Consider the following 19,526-nt stretch of genomic DNA (forward strand, 5'->3'; position numbering starts at 1 on the left):
TGACTTATTTTTTAAATATAGTATACACTGAGGAATGTGTTGCTAATTATCAGCTTAGATGCATCACGTTACATGTAAAAGCCCCTGCGTGTCGCTGCGGTCCAGTCCGATGCCGGTGTGGTCCTTTTCTATCCTTTTCTAGCCCATAACAATGTAAACTACACCTTTTATTTGCATAATCTCATCCTCCACAGTGTGACTCCTGCCAGCTGCTGCCAATCAAATACATGTCATGTCTTTTTTTGCATTTAATAAGACAAATTATTAGCACTACTTTTTTTTTCCTTCTTCTAAATGTTACCTCAGTGGATCTTTATAATCAGTCATCTGTTCGAAACTGTTCAGTCGGACACTGGGACAGGTGTGGTGACCGATTTCCATCCTCGGCCACTCAAGAGCCTGTTCTTTACTCGCTTTTAAGAAGAGATTCCAGGCCATTTGTGGCTTTCTGGTGAGGTTCCCTTTTAATTACATTTCACAATAACTATATATATATACTAATACATACCCATACATCATTACCCGTACATCAGTTACACCTGTGCCCCAAATATAAACTACCTGCCACACTAATACACACTGCCCCCCGGTGGTCAGCCTGAGATACTCTCCACACCTCAAACATATAATCCAGAGACATAGCTAACGGATTAAGTGAGAGGAAACAGAGGAAGAAGCTGAACTCACGGGTGTGCCTCGCGTCCCCCGGGCTCCTTTCAGCCCGAGCTCGCCCGGCTGGCCGACGTCTCCCCGGGTGCCGATCTCCCCGACGAGCCCCGGAGGACCTCTCTCTCCCTGGAAAGAAAACAGATTGTCAATGGGGGGATTATTACAAAATTATTACAAATTATTAAAATTTAATTTTCCTGGTCACTTTAACCTGCTGGAAATTATTCACTTTGGTCACTGCCTTGTGTATTTGTATATATATATATATATTGTTTCCTCTATAGTATTTTAGGATTAGAATTTAGTGTTGGTATTGTGTTTTATTTTTATTATATATAAATATATAATAAATATATAAAAATCAACATATATATATATATATTTTTGTTTCCTCTAGTATTTTAGTATTTTAGTCTTGTTATTGTGTTTTATTTTAATTTTATATTAATGCTCTAATGTGCACCCGCTGCTGTGATCCTGAAATTTCCCCACTGTGGAACTAATAAAGGAATATCTAATCTATCTAATCTAATCTGAAGAAAAAAAAAGAAATATGCCAATATGGAGAAAATCCTTTTAAGTTGAAAGTTAGCACTCAACCTCCTTTGACGGCATGAAGCATTCATTCTGTCGTATCGTCACATAAATCCATCGGGCGCTTCAGGACAGTGGTCTTGAATGCTGGTTGCAGTTATTTCTTCTTTCTAAAAGAGATGTTCTAGTTCTCTGGGAACCACCTGAACGCCAAAGGAGCTTGGTCTATGTCCTCTTAGACGTAGGTCCTCCTAATGGAGAACAAAGATGGTGGTGAACCAGGTCCTTACCTTCTTCCCGTGCCGTCCTCTGTTCCCGAGTGGCCCTAGTTTTCCTTCTGGCCCCTGTAGGAGACGCATGAAATGATTACCCACAGACATTACAACATGTATTCTATAACAAGAGGCATTGATGACAGACATGATTAAAAATGTCTACCAGCTTTATCAGCTCACCTGCTTGTTTTTACAGAGCTTTGTATGTGTGCCCTGAATCTGTCTTCCTTTCCTGACCCCTGTGACCTTCCTGCCCCTTAAACACCCGTCCATAAATCTGGATCTGAACATCCACAATCACATGACTTTGGGACTTTTACGAGAGAGGCTGTGTTAAAGAGAAGGCCGCCCCCTACTGGGACACAAGAGCAGGGTTTGGTTCAGAGCACTTTTGTATGATCAGCTCAGTCAGTTGCGAGAATATAAAGTATTACGTGTTTGATTTATTTTCTATTTAATTAAATTAAGTTTATTTTATATAGCCCAATATCAAAAATCTCAAATGTTCCTCCTTTACAATCTGGACACATACGACATCCCTGACCTTTGACCTTACATCGGAGCAGAAGAAAACTCCCATGTGTCATCAGCTGTATGCTTATGATCCATCGATCTCTTGTTAGCTCTCACATAAATAACTATTCAAATTTAGCTGGACGCAAGTGTGTCTTTTCTCAATGTCATTTTCTGCGACGGTCATTTTTTTGTCAAACGGTTTGGAGACATAAAAATATACTTACGCGAAAGCCCTGTTTGCCAGGCCCTCCAGGTAGTCCTAGGGGTCCAGGCTCTCCCTCTAATCCTTTGTCCCCGGGCTCTCCGATTGGCCCACGCTCACCAGTCTCACCCTGATAGGCACAGAGGAAGAGAGGCAGACAGCCAGCGAAAAAACAGTGAAAGACCATTAAATTAGTATTTTTGTTATTTTCACATGACATACAGAGACAGGTCAATAGGTCAGAATTTATAACCCATTTAAATGTAGCGTGCCATTGGGTGGATTGGTGTTCTAAGTGTATTGTGGTGATATTCAGAGTATGACTTGAAGTCACTTTGAATAATTCTTAACTATTCTCTTTGTTGACCTAAAAGCAAGAAACCACACATTATTGTTGTTATATCTGCTAAATATTAATATTAATCCATCGCTTATTTTGTCTACAGGCTTGATTTTTTTGAAGAAAAGAGTGACGTTACGTGAACAAAGACTGTCTTGTTGTGTTTACCTTGGCTCCATCTTTTCCTTGAGGGCCATCTTCCCCAGGGGGACCAGGAACACCCTACAACAACAACAACAACAAAACAACAAAGCTTCTTCACTTTTGTAAAATGTGATATATATATACTGTGACAACGGGGACATTGTTATTGTCTCTGTGATGGCAGATAGGATGTGCAAATACTGCACAATAAACCCGAGCAATATAACAATGGAAGGCGTAATAAGATTAAAACATGTAAACAATAAGAAAACTGACAGCAAGTTAAAGTTTTCAATTGTCGTTTACAAATGTCGTCTTGCCAAAAAAGCACGGATAACAAAGCTTGTTATAACAAAACAGCAACTTAGCAAACAGATTGTAAGTAACCCCATGTGTGTGTTGGCTTAGTTTTTTTTTGTTCCATATTTTTGACAGCCTTGAGCAACATGCGTCTCGTTTCCTGTTTTGAGAGAAGATGCTTTTATTTTGAAGGCGGCCCGTGAAGTTAAAACGGAAGTTGCATTATGCGCAGTTTAATGTTAACGGTTACGGAAAATATGTCCGATTGTAAATACAAAACAAAGATGGTTAAGGTTTTAGCACTCCCCCCGTAGAGGCACACACTTAGTTTAAATTATAATGAATGTAATAAGTGTGAATGTTTTAAGGCCATTAGCATAACTATTGGATTTATGTGTGTATTATATTAGCTAATGCTAACGAAGAGTAAGCTAACACCTAATTATCGTGTTGTGCATTTGTACACAGCTCTTACGTTGGTTTTGGGAATTATTAAAAAAAACTTAAAATCACCAGTCAAGTGCAAGACCATCTGTTGGAGGGGGTAATATCCTACACGGAGGGTGTATAGCATGCCGCACCATGACCATGTGAATGCATACAAATGTCACAAATGAAATGACAAAAATGACACAAATGACAAAATTAACATCTATTTATTGAACTTTAACAAAACTGCAAAGTGCAAATGTAAAACAAAACTAGTGGAGGCGGCAAGGTGCTCCGTGTTGCCAGATTGGAGATGGTGAAGTATCGTACCAAAGGCTCAAAATGGTCTTATTTTGAGGATAATTATCGTGTATCTGGCAACCCTGAGATCGGTCGACCAATGACTGTTCTCTATACCGTCAGAGCTCGCGCAAGAAGGTGGAACGTAAGGGAGATACCATTTCCAAAACATGTAAGGGGTAAATACTAGTTTGCGAAAGACCCAGAGAAACACAAATATCCGACGAAGCAAAATCCCGGACGTTTTTGGAATCCCTGCCGGACGCATTTTTTAGGTCTCAAAAAGAGGACATGTCCGGGGAAAAGAGGACGTCTGGTCACCCTATGTTTACGCTCTGAATGTCCGGTTTAATGTTTCGAGGCAGTTTCACTTCTGACTACATCCGGTATTCCACCAAAACAGTGACGTCACTGGGCCGTGAACAGCGCCAGTGTGTCTCTGTTAAGTTACTCTTTAAGTTATATTACACAAAATAAGAGAGATAGAGACACAGTGGAAACGATTTAATAAATCCCCGTTGTATAAGGACAATTTCAGTGACTAATAAACAAACAAAAACGTTCTTGCTCTGGGAACACATGTATGAAAGAGAGATAAAGCATGTTTTTAATCCAACTGACTGTAGACAGTTGGATTGAGATAAAAATAATTCCTAAGGACCATATGGACAGTTTCTCAGACATCATCTGATTTATTTTATCTTCCTTCCTCCAGTCAACTGAAGTGAGTAAAAGAATGCCATGTTGGCTTGATCACAGAGAGTTTGAGTCACCTTGTTAAAGGGTGTTGAGTCTAGTAAACAGTATGATGATGAGACCGTGCTATTTATATAGTCCATTGTTCTGCTGTCCTCGGGCTAGAGGGGATTAGACATTGTCCTCAAAACACAAGGAAGGAAGGGATTAGTGGGATGTTTGGAGTTACTCACACTTGTTCCCTCCTGTCCCTGCTCCCCTTCAGCTCCTGGAGGCCCGATCTCACCCTGCAGGGACACAAAACAAACCAAAGAGGGGGCTGTCTGGAGGTCAAACACACTCATCTGTGCACGCACACTCGCAGACGTTTAAACCAACCACTGATACTTGAAACTGGGGCCAAGTTAGACTTGACAATGAGCCGCTGTTACAAGGTTACAGTTATGGCAAATTATCTGAGCGAGGTCACATATTGTTCACATTGCTGCAGAGGGGGTAGGGACTGAAGCCCCCACGTGACTAATGTGTTCTCAGGCGGGAGGAGTGGTTGCAAAAAAACACGACACGGTCGTACTGACTTTTGACCCCGGCTCTCCGATGGCACCCAGTTCCCCCTCAGCACCAGGCCCACCCTGAAAAGAAGATGAAAAACAAATGGGAATGAGTCATATTTAAGTTATACTATTAAAAAAGCCCAATCCTTTCTTAATAAATTGATTTATGTGAACTAATTCTTAATGAAAAGTACTTCGGGTCCATGCTCTCCATCAGGTCCAGCTTCTCCAGAAGGTCCTCTTGGTCCCTGAAAGAAAATGAACCCATCATAGGATGCCTTAAGCAGCTTTAAGCAGTCAAATTATACAATCATAACAGCATTGGATTTGTTAGATTCAGTAAATCGGGTAATAAAACACCAGTACGACATAATATACAAGTCGAGCATATAATGGCCAAACAAAAACATGAATGTTTAAGTCTGTAGAGTAGAGCGGAGAGCTGAGAGTGCCTGGAGTCAAATTGAAGACCAGCCAAAGGCAAGATGAAACACATCGCATAACATAAACCGTGCCTCCACTGTTATTGGAACGTCCCACCCTAATAAATATTTGTATCGGATTGTTTGACATTCTTTATGTTCCTAAAGGGTTGGCGGATTTTCTAGGAAAATCCAGAACTTGAACCACTAATCCAGGAAGGGATGCCCAAGGTGTATGTACTGCTTAAAGGTGTGCGGAACATCGTCATTTAGTCAAATCTAAATAACTTGTTTCACCTCTCAAATATGTTTAATTTCGCTTAATAAGTAAATTGGAGAGGAGTTTGAGAAACCCTTTCTCACAAATATCTTTTGCAAGAGTAAAGATGCGTTATACACTACCGTTCAAAAGTTTGGGGTCACCCAGAAAATGTGGTGTTTTCCATGAAAACTCACACTTTTATTTATCAAATGAATACAAAATTAATATACAATATAGTCAAGACATTTACCAGGTTAGAAATAATGATTTTTATTTGAAACATTAATGTTGTTATTCAAATATGTGGCTCAAAGGAAGGCTAGTTTTATAGCTTCTCTCACCAGCATAACTGTTTTCAGCTGCGCTCACATAAAAAGGGTTTTCAAGGGTTTTCTATCTTCTAAGGCGATAATACAATGTACCATTAAAACACTGGAGATGGGCCTCTATACACCTATTTAGAGATTTAATTAAAAACCAGAGAATAATCATTTGCCACATTAACTATGTATAGAGTGTATTTCTGATTAATTTAATGTCATCTTCATTAAAAAAACAGTGCTTTTCATTGAAAAATAAGGACATTTCTACGTGACCCCAAACTTGTGAACGGTCGCATAGATTGCGGACAAGTCGCCTTTTAAAAAAATGTTGCGTTTGTCCGTAGTTTCCTGAAACAAGCACGTCAAAGTGAAGCGTTGGAAGACGGCGTACTTACGGGTTCACCGTGGGGTCCCATCTCCCCGGTGCTGCCGGGAATACCTGCGTTACCCTGGAAACACACAGTGGATTGCAGCCGCAATCAGTTGTGTCATCACGGAGAAAAAAAGGATCAAATAGAAAGCTTGGCTCTTCTCATCGTTATCAGAAACCATCAAAATCAACGTAACCACAAGCGTGATAACAGGGATGAATATGTCAGTGTTGCCTTCATGCCCTCGAGACACGAGGCAGGATTTATTTGATGCAATACAAAAGGATTTGGCTTTGGTTTTTTGTAGTACCGTGTTTAGACGAGACAGCCTAATTCGATGCAGAAATATATGTTCCAAAAGTTCACGAGATAGCAAAAGAATTCAGTAGCGTTAACCGTTAGCTGGAGAATTAATTGGTTTTTAAACTCTATCGTGAAACAGTACAATCTAACGCTCAAAATACAAATATATATAGATATAAATTGATCCAGAAACACCTTATTCACACAGCTTGAGACGTTTAAGAGATAGCTGCTGGATCAAATGAAAACAAGGCAAAATAAAAGAGCGGGAAAAACATCGAAATCTTCTCACGGGTCACGTAATTATGTAAAGAGCCAGCGAGAGCAATTGGCAACACCGCTAGTGTTGAAAGTAATATTTCCACGGTTTTAGGGAGACAAAAATCTGTAGTCAGGGTTTGTGCGGTCATGGAAAACCTGGAAAAGTCATGAAATTTAATTTTTTTAAATTTCCAGGCCTGGACAAGTAAAATATTGGAAAAGTCATGGAAATGTTTTGTATTCATTTGTTCATTGACGCAGTTTGATTAAAAGAATAAACATGTATATAAATAATATTAAATGTATTCTTTTAATCAAACTATTGTCTCTCATTTTTTTGTTTCATTTAAGGTATATCAAGATTTCACAAAATGTTTAATCATGGACATTTTGGTTAAAAGTCATGGAAATTCAATGGTCAACATGTGTATGTAGCTTTTGATGGAGCTTTTCTTTATTTTTTTCATCAAACACAAGATGGCGCTATGAGTCCAGAGGTGGAGAATGTAAAAACGCTGCCCATTACACACTCTATTGATAAGTGTGTAATGGGCAACGTTTTGAGGAGGCGGTGGATCTTCATTGAACATCAAGCAGGAGGACAGGTCGCAACCAGTCACGGCTATGTGTGTGGATGATGCCCAGATGGCTCATTGGAGGGAGCGAGTACACAATGTGTGTATTTGTGTGTCAGAGTAATTTCAAAAAACCTCTTGAAATGTCAAATGTGAAGCCAAAAACGTGATTAAAGAATGTGAGGAGCAGCTCATTTGTCAGCAGAAAAAAAGTTCCAAACAAGTGAATGCCACGCCGGGTTAGACATGCAGGTGGAGGAGCTTTTTAGCCTGACTGGGAATCGTGCCATAAACGGATGAAACTAACAGATACATACTGTGGATACATAATAATCCCCATTTGACTATTTGACAGCCCACTTAAATCAGCGTTTTGAATATGTTTTGGATCGTGTTTTGTTGTTGTACATATTTCTACCATCTGTGCAACATCAGTTATGGCATTCTTTCGAAATTAAATAGCATATTAAAAAAATCGACCGTTCAGCATTTTCTTCATGGTAAAAATAGAAAAACTATACGAGAGTCTGCAGGAAAAATGGTGCCAAACTGTCTGTTGTGTGGTACTATAATATATATAGATATATATATAAATATATTCAATCTTATATATATATATATATTTATATATATAAATATATTTAAATATATTCAATCTTATATATATATATATTTATATATATATATATATATATAATAATAATAATAATAATAATAATAATAATGTGTGTCCTCTGAGGTTGATAACGTCCTGACCAATACATCCGCTAGCTGATATCATGAACCATTATTTACCTGGATATATTGGTATTGTCCCAAATCTCAGTGGATAGGGTTAGGGTTAGAAATGCCATTGATGTTTGTTTTCTCCATTACATGATTTGTCCACTAGAGGGTGCTGATAAGTTTATTCTTTTTATTCTTTATTCTTTCAACTGTACAATGAATGTCCTCTGCTCCATACTGCACACATATCTGTGGTCACAGTATTTTCATTAAAACATATGAATGGCTCGTCTAAACTGTGAAGCATTATGAACAGTGTTACATTCCCACATAAAGTATATTAATCATTACTCATAATTAGTTTATTTATGAGGCAGGAAATGAGTTTTTGCTTATGTTTGAACAATGTGGTGAACGCTAACCTCACACACCTGTTGAATAAGATTAACAGATGCACATTTGTTTTGATTGTTCTTGGAGAGACAAAAAAAGTGCACACAGTGCCTTTTTTTTTTTTTAACGATGACAATTTCCTCTTCGTGACTTTATACGTCTGCACTCTTAAAAAGTCATAATTACATGCATCGCCGGGTCAAAGGAGGACGTGGAAATGTTTTACGGGAGCACGGCGTGCGCTGTAATCATAGCGATGCTTTCTTGATGAAGGGAAGAGGATAATTAAAAGCTCTGAAGGAGACAAGTCAGCATCCAGTAAAACGTTTACTTACATTCTTCCCCGCTTGGCCTCTCGCTCCTCGACTGCCAGCTTTGCCCTTCAGAGGAGAAATCTTTATTTAAATGATTACCAAACACTTTAAATCAATATATTTTTGGGAAAAAGATATTGGCAACATACTAATTTTCCCTTTCTGCGGAAGCACCACTTCAAATAATGAGATTTTCTGGTTAATTTCTTGGACATATGACAAAAGCCATCAAAAGATATTTGAACCTATAACTTTCATCAGCTCGTAGAACATAACGTTTTGTTTAAAGTACGACGTTATGAAAGCCCTTTAAGCTTTATGAGGATAATTGAGCGATATTGTCTGCGACAGGCAGTGAAATATGGCCACGTCATTCTTTTGATGATTCATTGTGAAATATTATACATGACAATAAAAATAATTTGAAGGAAAATAAATGTACACTTTTATTGATCCCTTTATTGGGGAAATTCTTCTCTGCATTTGACCCATCCTGAGTTATTAAGGAGCAGTGGGCTTGCAGTGAAGGGTTCAGTGCCTTGCTCAAGGACACTTAGACAATGGAGAGAGCGGGAATCGAACCGGCAACCTTGTGGAAACTATTTCCGTATTAATATTACTTGAGAATGATTTACAATGGTAGTTAATTTTAAATATATATATGTTTTTCTGTCAGCTAAAAGGAGGCTCACATACACAGGAAGAAAATTAAATCCATATTTCTTAATAAAAAATTTAAAAAATGCATTTCACTCTTACATAAAATTCAGCTCTAAATGAAAAGCATAAGTTTTAAAATGTAAAAGGAAACACCTGCTGAACCTCCCCCTTTTTGTGTTTACTTAAAATCTATCTATCTGATTGATGAACATGTTTTTCTTATTTTTTAAATAATCTTTTATTGAAAGTATGCATCAATTATCATATAATATTTACACATGTCGTTCAGACAATTGGGCATCATCTGAGAATCTTCACACGTGGTATCAATTGTCTGAACGACATGTGTAAATATTTATACATTACCCTAAAAAAGGGTTAGGGTTATCAATTGTCTGAAAGACATGTGTAAATATTTGAATTGATGCATACGTTCAATAAAAAATAAGAAAAAAATAAGAAAAACATATTGATACATTACCCTAAAAAGGGTTAGGGTTATCAATTGTCTGAACGACATGTGGAAATATTAATACATATCGAGATGAACATGTTTTTCATGGATACATTCTGCATGAACATGACTGTGCTGATATACTTGATGTACACATTTGGGAAAAAAGCGTATTGCACTTATTAAAACGGCGTTAGAGGCAAACCTGAAGATCTAAGCAGACCCGTTAAAGACACAGTGCATGTCTGGTATTTATCTGCTGCTCCTCAGCTGATATATAGCTCAGGGTTCTTCTCAAAAAGATGGCAGCGGTGCATAATAACTGATTATAACGTGACACAGCGGTGAAAAGACAAAAGGCCCACTCTGCCAAAAGAAACTGATTAAAGCCTCACGAGCTTTTACAGAAGCCCGAGGGTTTCGCTAGATGTGCTGACGTCTTTTTCCATGAGGTGAGAGTGCATCTTCAGAAGTAATGCGCATGTTAACCTTCAAAGGGTTCAGGATCATGTCTCTTTATTTATGACTGATTATTCTTGGCATTAGATGAACGCGGGTAAACACAAATTAAGTCTTCTCGTTTCTTTCGGAGCCTGAAGTCTTCATCCGTAAATGTGTTACGGATTCAAATTACAGTATCATCATCATAACCACGCAGCAGATGCATTACAAGTACGTCTAATACTTCCGAGTGTAAACTTTGCGGCTTGTTATTTGATGTGCTTTGCTTCTTTTCCTGTCTTTCTCTAACATGAGATAGTATCAGACGATAGACACAAAAAAAGAAAGTCTGCATATTAATTAAAGGACGACTTACTATGAATCCTGCCTCTCCTTTTGGTCCAACGTCGCCCCTTTCACCCTGCAAAGGAAAGGTATTCAATTTAATTCAGTTTATATTGTATAGCCCAGAATCACAAATTCACCTCAAAGGGGCCTTATTATTATTATTATTATTATTATTATTATTATTATTGTTATTATTGTTATTATTATTATTATTATTATTTTTATTTAAAAGGGACCTTGTACAGTTAAAAACATAACTGTCACCAATTGATGCTCTGTACCAGATTGTAGCAAAACAACTAATGTGCATCTGTAGTCCCTTGACAGACCATAATAAACAGAAAACAATAACAAACATAACAATAATAAACATAAAACAATAACAAACAGTACAGGATAAGACACACTAAAACAGTATACAGGACTGTCTCAGAAAATTAGAATATTGTGATGAAGTTCTTTATTTTCTGTAATGCAATAAAAAAAACAAAAATGTCATGCATTCTGGATTCATTACAAATCAACTGAAATATTGCAAGCCTTTTATTCTTTTAATATTGCTGATTATGGCTTACAGCTTAAGAAAACTCAAATATCCTATCTCTAAATATTAGAATATCATGAAAAAGTATAGTAGTAGGGTATTAAACAAATCACTTGAATTGTCTAATTAACTCGAAACACCTGCAAGGGTTTCCTGAGCCTTGACAAACACTCAGCTGTTATAAATCTTTTTTTTACTTGGTCTGAGGAAATATTAAAATTTTATGAGATAGGATTTTAGAGTTTTCTTAAGCTGTAAGCCATAATCAGCAATATTAAAAGAATAAAAGGCTTGCAATATTTCAGTTGATTTGTAATGAATCCAGAATGCATGACATTTTTGTTTTTTTAATTGCATTACAGAAAATAAAGAACTTTATCACAATATTCTAATTTTCTGAGACAGTCCTGTATGTGGTAAGACAAAATACACACAATGCGAAGCTACAGTACAGCACATTAAAAGTAAGTAATACATACTATTAAAATTAATTAATAAATAAAAAACATAAAGAAAGAAATAAAACGAGCCATAATAATTACACTCTACATATAAGACATCTCAGTACCACAAATCGGATCAGGAAAAAATCCCCAAAAAACAGAACAAATTACACATTTTGGAAATATTTGGATGGACTAAAGAAATAATATAATGATGTAAGAAATCATTTCACTGAAGCGGTGATCAGCCATTTCAGTTGTAATACTGTGGCTACTATACAGGAGGATGGACCTATATGTTGCAAAATAAAAAAATCCAATGAAAAAAAAATAGTTCATACTTTCATCCAATCAGAATTGTCCATACTTTTATCTTATCAAAAAATCAGATAAAAAGATTGTCCATACTTTCATCCAATAAAAAGTGTCCTTACTTTCATTCAATAAAAACTGTCCATACTTTCATCCAATCAAAATTGTCCATACTTTTATCTCATCAAAAAATCCTATCAAAAAAGTTTCCATACTTTCATCCAATCAAAAAAATTCAATCAAAAAAAGTGTCCATACTTTCATCCAATCAAAAGTGTCCATACTTTCATCCTCTCTCCTCATGTACACGGTGATGTTTCACACCGGGTGGCGTGCATGTTTTACCTTGGTGCCTTCAGGGCCCGGTTCTCCCAGTGGGCCATCTGGACCCAGGGGCCCCTATGCGAAAGACACACATGTCATCACTCAAAGAAGAATGAGCGTCATCTCACACAATTGGTTGATATTCATATATACAGATAGCTCGGGAATAGCACCGAAAACAGTCATTATTCAGTATTTTCTTCACTCCCTAGAACATTCCATCGATGTCACCGCCACACAGGTAGTGGGACAGATACACATCTGTGAATACGACCCGAGGCCCCGCCCACTCTTCCAGGACCTTTTCACATCCAGCCTATCTGTTGAGTCCATCTCGCCTCCCCTATCTTACACCTCGTTCTTTGATGGCTCTCGATCGGTTCCTATTTTGTCTTCAGTCTGACTTTTTATTCTCTCTCTCTCTCTCTCTTTCTCTCTCTCTCTCATCCCTATCTCCAATCTTGGTTTAAAGCTCATCGAGGCGTCGTTTCTGTCACGTGACCGATGCTCCTGTAACCCGTGGTCTACCCCTGTCAGTGTTTCACTGATTATTCCTAATTAGTTAACTGTCATGCTGCGTTCACACCAGAAGCATTGCGAATATACTCGCTTCACTATTAGTGGCTTTTCGCCTCATTCGCTTCATTCGCGCCCTAGAGGGGGCGGGGCTTATCTCCGTGGAAACAGTTATCATTTCCTTCATCCACCACGGAGGAAATGACCACGAGTTCTGCTTCATACTTGTTGAGGACGTCCCACAAACGTCGGAAAATCTAACGCCCTCGTGTTTGGGTTCATAACATTAATATATTATATATATTTATACATGACATCACCCGTAGGCTCACACAGCTCGGTGACTTTCAACCTCTACGTCTGAATAACCGTCTCTTCCTGCGCCACTAGAGCAGCAGCAGTTAGATTCACCAACGGAGGGGCAGCTCAACGCTGATTGGCTTTCCAATCTCGGCGTCGGGCGAAGTGATAATCTTTATATTTAGCTTCCTTTTATGTTGCATCCTGAGGTTAATCTCCTATCGACACACTGCAGTAAGGAAGGAAGGAAGGAAATAAGTAAGGCAGTAAGGAAGGAAGGAAGCAAATAAGTAAGGCAGTAAGGAAGGAAGGAAGTAAGGAAGTAAGTACGGAAGTAAATAAGGACGTAAGTAAGGAAGTACATAAGGAAATAGGTATGTAAGTAAATAAGGAAGGAAGTAAATAAGGAAGGAAGGAAGTAAATAAGTAAGTAAATAAGGAAGGAAAGAAGTAAATAAGGAAGGAAGTAAATAAGTAAGTAAGTAATTAAATAAATAAGTAAGAAAGTAAGGAAGGAAAGAAGTAAATAAGGAAGGAAGTAAATAAGTAAGAAAGTAAGGAAGGAAAGAAGTAAATAAGGAAGGAAGTAAATAAGTAAGTAAGTAAATAAGGAAGGAAGGAAGTAAATAAGGAAGTAAGGAAGTAAATAATGAAGTAGGTAAGTAAGTAAATAAGGAAGGAAGTAAATAAGGAAGGAAGTAAATAAGTAAGAAAGTAAGGAAGGAAAGAAGTAAATAAGGAAGGAAGGAAATAAGTAAGAAAGTAAGGAAGGAAAGAAGTAAATAAGGAAGGAAGTAAATCAGTAAATAAGTAAATAAGTAAATAAGTAAGTAAAGTTGATGTATTTTTTGCACTTATCACAGACAAAGTGTCACAAAGTGCAGTGCAGATGTAATTTAAATGATACGATGGAATCTGAAAAGCTTCAGGAGTGCAGGCAGAGTTTTGTTGAGAGAGGAACAGTGTTTATGAATTTTTTTCCCAAAAAAACAAAAGCGAGCAGGGTGAACATATTGTGACTTTGCTTCAAATGATTAACCGTCACAATTTTCATTGGTCCGTGATCTCAATGGAGACGCACCACGGACGAGGAGGTGGGGGTGTGGGGGGTGAGGGTAACTACATTTTACCTCAAGCCAGACAGGAAATGCGACCACAGACTGACACGTGTATGGATCACAGTAAACAACGCGGGCCGTGGCAAGTTAAGTGCCGCCATGTGTGAGTGTTGCTAGGCGGATTGGACATAACTCATGGATACGTGACGACGTGTAGGAAGTCGTGTGGTATCAGGAAGCCCTACGTCGGCTTGTTAGCGTTCCTCCTCCGTCGTCTCGCATTAGCTTTAGTCGTGTAGCATTGAAAAATAACTCAATATTAATGTGGTGAACATTTATATTCATAGCTGCATGTACATTGTTTCTTGGTCGTGTCCTTTGGCCACTGTTTAGGAAATACAACTACATTTCCTTAGTATATAGTGTTACAGAGATAACTACCATATTGTATTAGACAATAACTGAAAAAAGGTGAATAAAAACTTGGATTGAGTATTTCTATATTGTTTATGCTTCTGTGCTTTTTAAAATGTAAAATTAAACAAATTGGACAAGTTGACCAAATATATCTATTTTATTCCATCATTTAAGCTTCTCTTGAATGAAAACTATTTAATTTGGCTTACCTAAGCAGGCAACGCACGCACGCACGCACGCACGCACGCACGCACGCACGCACGCACGCACGCACGCAACACACACGCACACACACACACACACACACACACACACACACACACACACACACACACACACACACACACACACACACACACACACACACACACACACACACACACACACACACACACACACACACAGTCTATCTCTGAGTTGCATCTCATTTGAGATGCTCTTCGCCTTTGGGGCGGCTTTAGCTCAGTGGGGTAAGAGGGCTGTCCTGCAACCGCAGGGTTGTGGGTTCGATCCCCGCTCTCCCCATTAGTTGCAAGTCGAAGTGTCCCTGCAGGCAACCCCAACCCCCCAGTTGTTGCTTCCGCCCACCGCAGCTTCACTGTAATAACTAAGGATGGGTTAAATGCAGAGAACTAATTTCCCCTTGGGGATTAATAAAAGTGTATATTCTTATTCTTATTCCTCACCCGAAGGTGTCATTCCCCTCTCAGCCACACGGTGTCTCACCAGCATTACCTCTCCAAAATCAATTTGACTCATTACCATAATGTCTGTCAGCATTCAGATTGCCGAGGCTTATGAAACAGTTATAAATTCATTCCTAGAAGGAGGCTGGAGGAGCCAAGCGGGGGAAAAAATCACATTCATTTGCTTTAAACTTTGAGTTTGAGGAACTTTAGCTGCAAAACAGACGTCCGAGAGATTTGATGAGTGACGTTTCCGTGAGTTGTGGCGTTTATGTAAGCTCATATACACTACCGTCCAAAAGTTTGGGGTCACTTAGAAATGTCTTTATTTTTCAAAGAAAAGCACTGTTTTTTCAATAAAGATAACATTCATCAAAAATACACTCTCTACATTGTTAATGTGGTAAATGACTATTCTAGGTGGAAACGTCTGGTTTCTAATGAAATATCTCCATAGGTGTATAGAGGCCCATTTCCATCAACTATCACTCCAGTGTTCTAATGGTACATTGTGTTTGCTAATCGCCTTAGAAGACTAATGTCTGATTAGAAAACCCTTGTGCAATTATGTTAGCACAGCTGAAAACAGTTATGCTGGTGATATAAGCTATACAACTGGCCTTCCTTTGAGCTTGAAGTTTGTAGAACAAAATGAATACTTCAAATATTAATCATTATTTCTAACCTTGTCAATGTCTTGACTATATGTTCCATGAAATGTTCAATTCATTTGATAAATAATTCATGGAAGACACGAAATTGTCTGGGTGACCCCAAACTTTTGAACGGTAGTGTACATATTCCATATCTCAAAGGTAAAGGTTGCTCTTACCCTCCGGCCCTTTGGCCCAGCGATGCCTGGAGTACCCCTCTGCCCCTGTGGACCCTGGGAGAAAAAAGCAAAGAGCGAATAAAGATTGGAAAAATGTAGTAATTTAGGATTTTCTTTGGCATAGTGCAGTTAGACAAAATATGAAATACAATGTGCATATTTACTCAATGCATCTTTCAGCCCATGTCAATACTAGAGGATGCATTACGAAGGCTTCCTGAACAACCATTTAGGACACACTGGTTACATAAACTGATATGCACAATATGAATATGTGGAGATGTTCAACGTTGGGTTGAAATTATCCCTCAATAAACTTGAGTTAGTGGATTAAAACATAAATCTTCTATCCAATTATTTGATTATTTGATGGAATAACCAGTGGAATACTCATCCTAAAATAATGAAAAGCTGCAGCTCCATTGGAAGGAGTAAAAAAAAGATTACTTTCAATGCAAATATGTATTATAATACATTATAAAACGATATTTTTAACATTGTTGAGGAGGGGAGGAAACTTACGGTTGCACCTTGCAGGCCGATGTCCCCCGGACCTCCTGGTAACCCTGGATAGCCCTTACACCAACACAAATAACACGCATTATGAAGAGGTAGACGAGATGTATCGGCATGGTTACCATTAGACAGAGGATTCAAAAAGCCCAGCAGCAGTGCAGGACTGTGCAGTGACGTGTTGATACATCTGCAACATCTGTGGACTGAGACTGTTTGTCTTAAAAATATGATTAATAAGAACCACTGGCAAAAGGGGGGACAGCTGGGTCTCTGGTTGTCATTACAGCGCGGCCCATCCCCCATTCTCATTTTGTAATCATCTGCTTGGGAATAATGCCACGATGAAAAAAAAGAAGACAAAGTGGCGTTGCCAAGAAATGCTAATCGCTTCAAAAAATAACCATCCAACTATTCTGGCCTGGCAGCCACCAAATTAGTCATCCTCTTTTTTTTTCCAGCCAGCCAATCAATCAGTCCGGCTGCGAGCCATCTAGGTCAGGACTGTAGCCCAAAGCTACAGACGTTGAGTTTAAGCCAAGGTCCCAGGACAGTGAGGCATTCAGGGACAACCTCTCTCATGCAAAATAAATATATAAAATATATTTTGATAGTATTGATTCATTGAGTCCAGTGCAGCCGTAGGTCAATGAATCAATACTATCAAAATATTTTTTCAGATATTTTAGGAAAACACATTTTCCACATTAGTGTGTGTGGGTTAATGTTTTGCATTTACATTAACCCTCTATTAACCTGGAAATATCTTTTTTTAAAGTGACCAAACCCAACCAATTTAGGGCAAACAAATTTAAAAAGCAGACAACATTCCTTTGATTTATTTATCTCATCTTAGTGGATATATATATATATATATATAATTTGTTTATCACAGCCAGAACTTAGATACAGGTATTTTAACAGATCTAAATACAGCATCTATATTGTTTTTAACCAGATTGAGTGATCTAAATAAAATCACTGAAATAAAATCTGTATTTTTTTTCATACCTATTTTTAGCATTATGGGCAAAAAAGACAATAAGACACAGCAGAAGTATGAAGATCTGTAAGAGTAATGTGAAACCTTCAAGGCCATGTGAGTCTGAAATAAACAGTCTAGCTAAAAAAAAAAACATCTGCCAAAGATTACAGCCCAAATGTTCCAGTGGTTCAGCGTCACACTAATCATCCTGAGAGACATTAGTGAACTGAACTATGTCTTAAAGCTGTATTAATGATAGGCTGATATAGCTTTGCTGATTTATTTTAATGTTTTTTAATAATAATAATAATACATACAATTTCTATAGCACTTTTCATAGTACTCAAAGACGCTTTACAACACATAATTAAAAAATCCTAAAAGTTATGCATTAAAAATTACAATAAAAACAAACGATAAAAGCAAATAAGAACGTACAGAGCACATAATCATACATTAAAAGCAGTTTTGAACAGGTGGGTTTTGATTTGTGATTTTTGTAATATTGTGTATAGTATGACTGTGGGGTCTACATGCAGTCCATCCTCGTGTGACTGCACTTACCCGTGGCCCCTTCTCCCCGACCGGACCCGTTGGACCCGCTGGCCCTCGGTCGCCCTAAGAAGAAGAAGAAAGAAAGAAAAAAAAAGAAACACAGTAAGAGAGCTGATGATTAAACTTTGACCTGAAAGTTAACCACGTAAAAAAAAGTCCCAATAAAAAAAGCTATGAAACTGGAGAGCGGCTTCTCCGATACAGGAGGCTAGATTAACACCTGGATGAGTGCCGAGCAGCAGTGGAAAACCCGGTCGGTGGCATTATTGCGTTAAAAAAGCCCCAAAGAAGGTCTCCACTCCAACAACACGTGTGTGAGTAACCCCTCTGGAACTGTGCAACATGCATGACATGTACACGTATATACACTTTGAGTTATTTGCACTTCTATCAAACGTTTAAAACAAAAAAAAAGTAGTTTGAAGGCTTTGAATTGGGGAAAAAGAAGAAAAAAAAGTTGAATCCAGGGATTGTTATTATACAATATACAATGTGAAAGGAATTTGTTTTTTGTGTGTGGGTGGGTGGCTGTCAAGGTATGGCTGGTGTTGACAGGTTGAACCGGGAGAGGGGGGCGGGGCTTAGGACAAGCAAGAGTCTGACGGGGCGGACGGCTTTAATAGTTCACATCCAGCCTTCTTCTTTCAAAAAGAAATAATGTCACTGAAGCAGGACGGCTGCAGAGACACTTCGAAATATTGTATTTTAATCTGAGAGCGAGGCAGTGGATGAAGCCTCGGGGGCATCTCCAGATGCATCGTGGGTATTTTCACTCGACTGTATGCTGGTGTGTGATATTCTTATTCATATGTGTTATGACTGCATATGCAGTAGTATAAGATCAGATAAGATAATCCTTCATTAGTCCATCGGTGGGGAAATTGCAGGATTACAGCAGCAGGTGCACAGCAGTGAGAGTAATAGAAATAAATAGTAAGAAAAATACAATAGCAATATTAAATATACAGACATAATAAAAGTATATAATTATAATTAAATGTATTTTCATTGCAGAAAAAGTCAACAAATTAAAGTGTCTAAAGTGAAAAAGTGATCCAGTGTTTATATGTATATAATAATAATAATAATAATAATAATAATAATAATAATAATAATGATAATGATAATAATAATAATAATGTATAGATGACACCAAACAGGAAGAAATACACTTTTCTGACAGAGTGGCATCCTGAATCTCCTGAATTCATTTTTACTTCTTCTGCAGG

At 37.9% G+C, this 19,526-nt stretch overlaps 1 protein-coding gene across 1 annotated transcript in view; it reads right to left on the reverse strand.

Moving 5' to 3' along the window:
- LOC130194073 (collagen alpha-1(XXIV) chain-like) overlaps positions 1 to 19,526 on the reverse strand; it is a 107,843-nt gene that overhangs the window by 24,003 nt on the left and 64,314 nt on the right. The window contains exons 26-39 of the mRNA XM_056414954.1: positions 18,307 to 18,360; positions 16,767 to 16,820; positions 16,245 to 16,298; positions 12,457 to 12,510; positions 10,841 to 10,885; positions 8,931 to 8,975; positions 6,362 to 6,415; positions 5,154 to 5,207; positions 4,984 to 5,037; positions 4,639 to 4,692; positions 2,705 to 2,758; positions 2,219 to 2,326; positions 1,494 to 1,547; positions 688 to 795 (exon numbers count right to left, since the gene is read on the reverse strand). Coding sequence (XP_056270929.1) covers positions 688 to 795; positions 1,494 to 1,547; positions 2,219 to 2,326; positions 2,705 to 2,758; positions 4,639 to 4,692; positions 4,984 to 5,037; positions 5,154 to 5,207; positions 6,362 to 6,415; positions 8,931 to 8,975; positions 10,841 to 10,885; positions 12,457 to 12,510; positions 16,245 to 16,298; positions 16,767 to 16,820; positions 18,307 to 18,360 — 846 coding nt within the window. The remainder of the gene's footprint in view (positions 1 to 687; positions 796 to 1,493; positions 1,548 to 2,218; positions 2,327 to 2,704; positions 2,759 to 4,638; positions 4,693 to 4,983; positions 5,038 to 5,153; positions 5,208 to 6,361; positions 6,416 to 8,930; positions 8,976 to 10,840; positions 10,886 to 12,456; positions 12,511 to 16,244; positions 16,299 to 16,766; positions 16,821 to 18,306; positions 18,361 to 19,526) is intronic.

The sequence above is a fragment of the Pseudoliparis swirei genome, chromosome 5 (genome assembly GCF_029220125.1).
Source record: "Pseudoliparis swirei isolate HS2019 ecotype Mariana Trench chromosome 5, NWPU_hadal_v1, whole genome shotgun sequence".
Classification (NCBI taxonomy): Eukaryota; Metazoa; Chordata; class Actinopteri; order Perciformes; family Liparidae; genus Pseudoliparis; species Pseudoliparis swirei.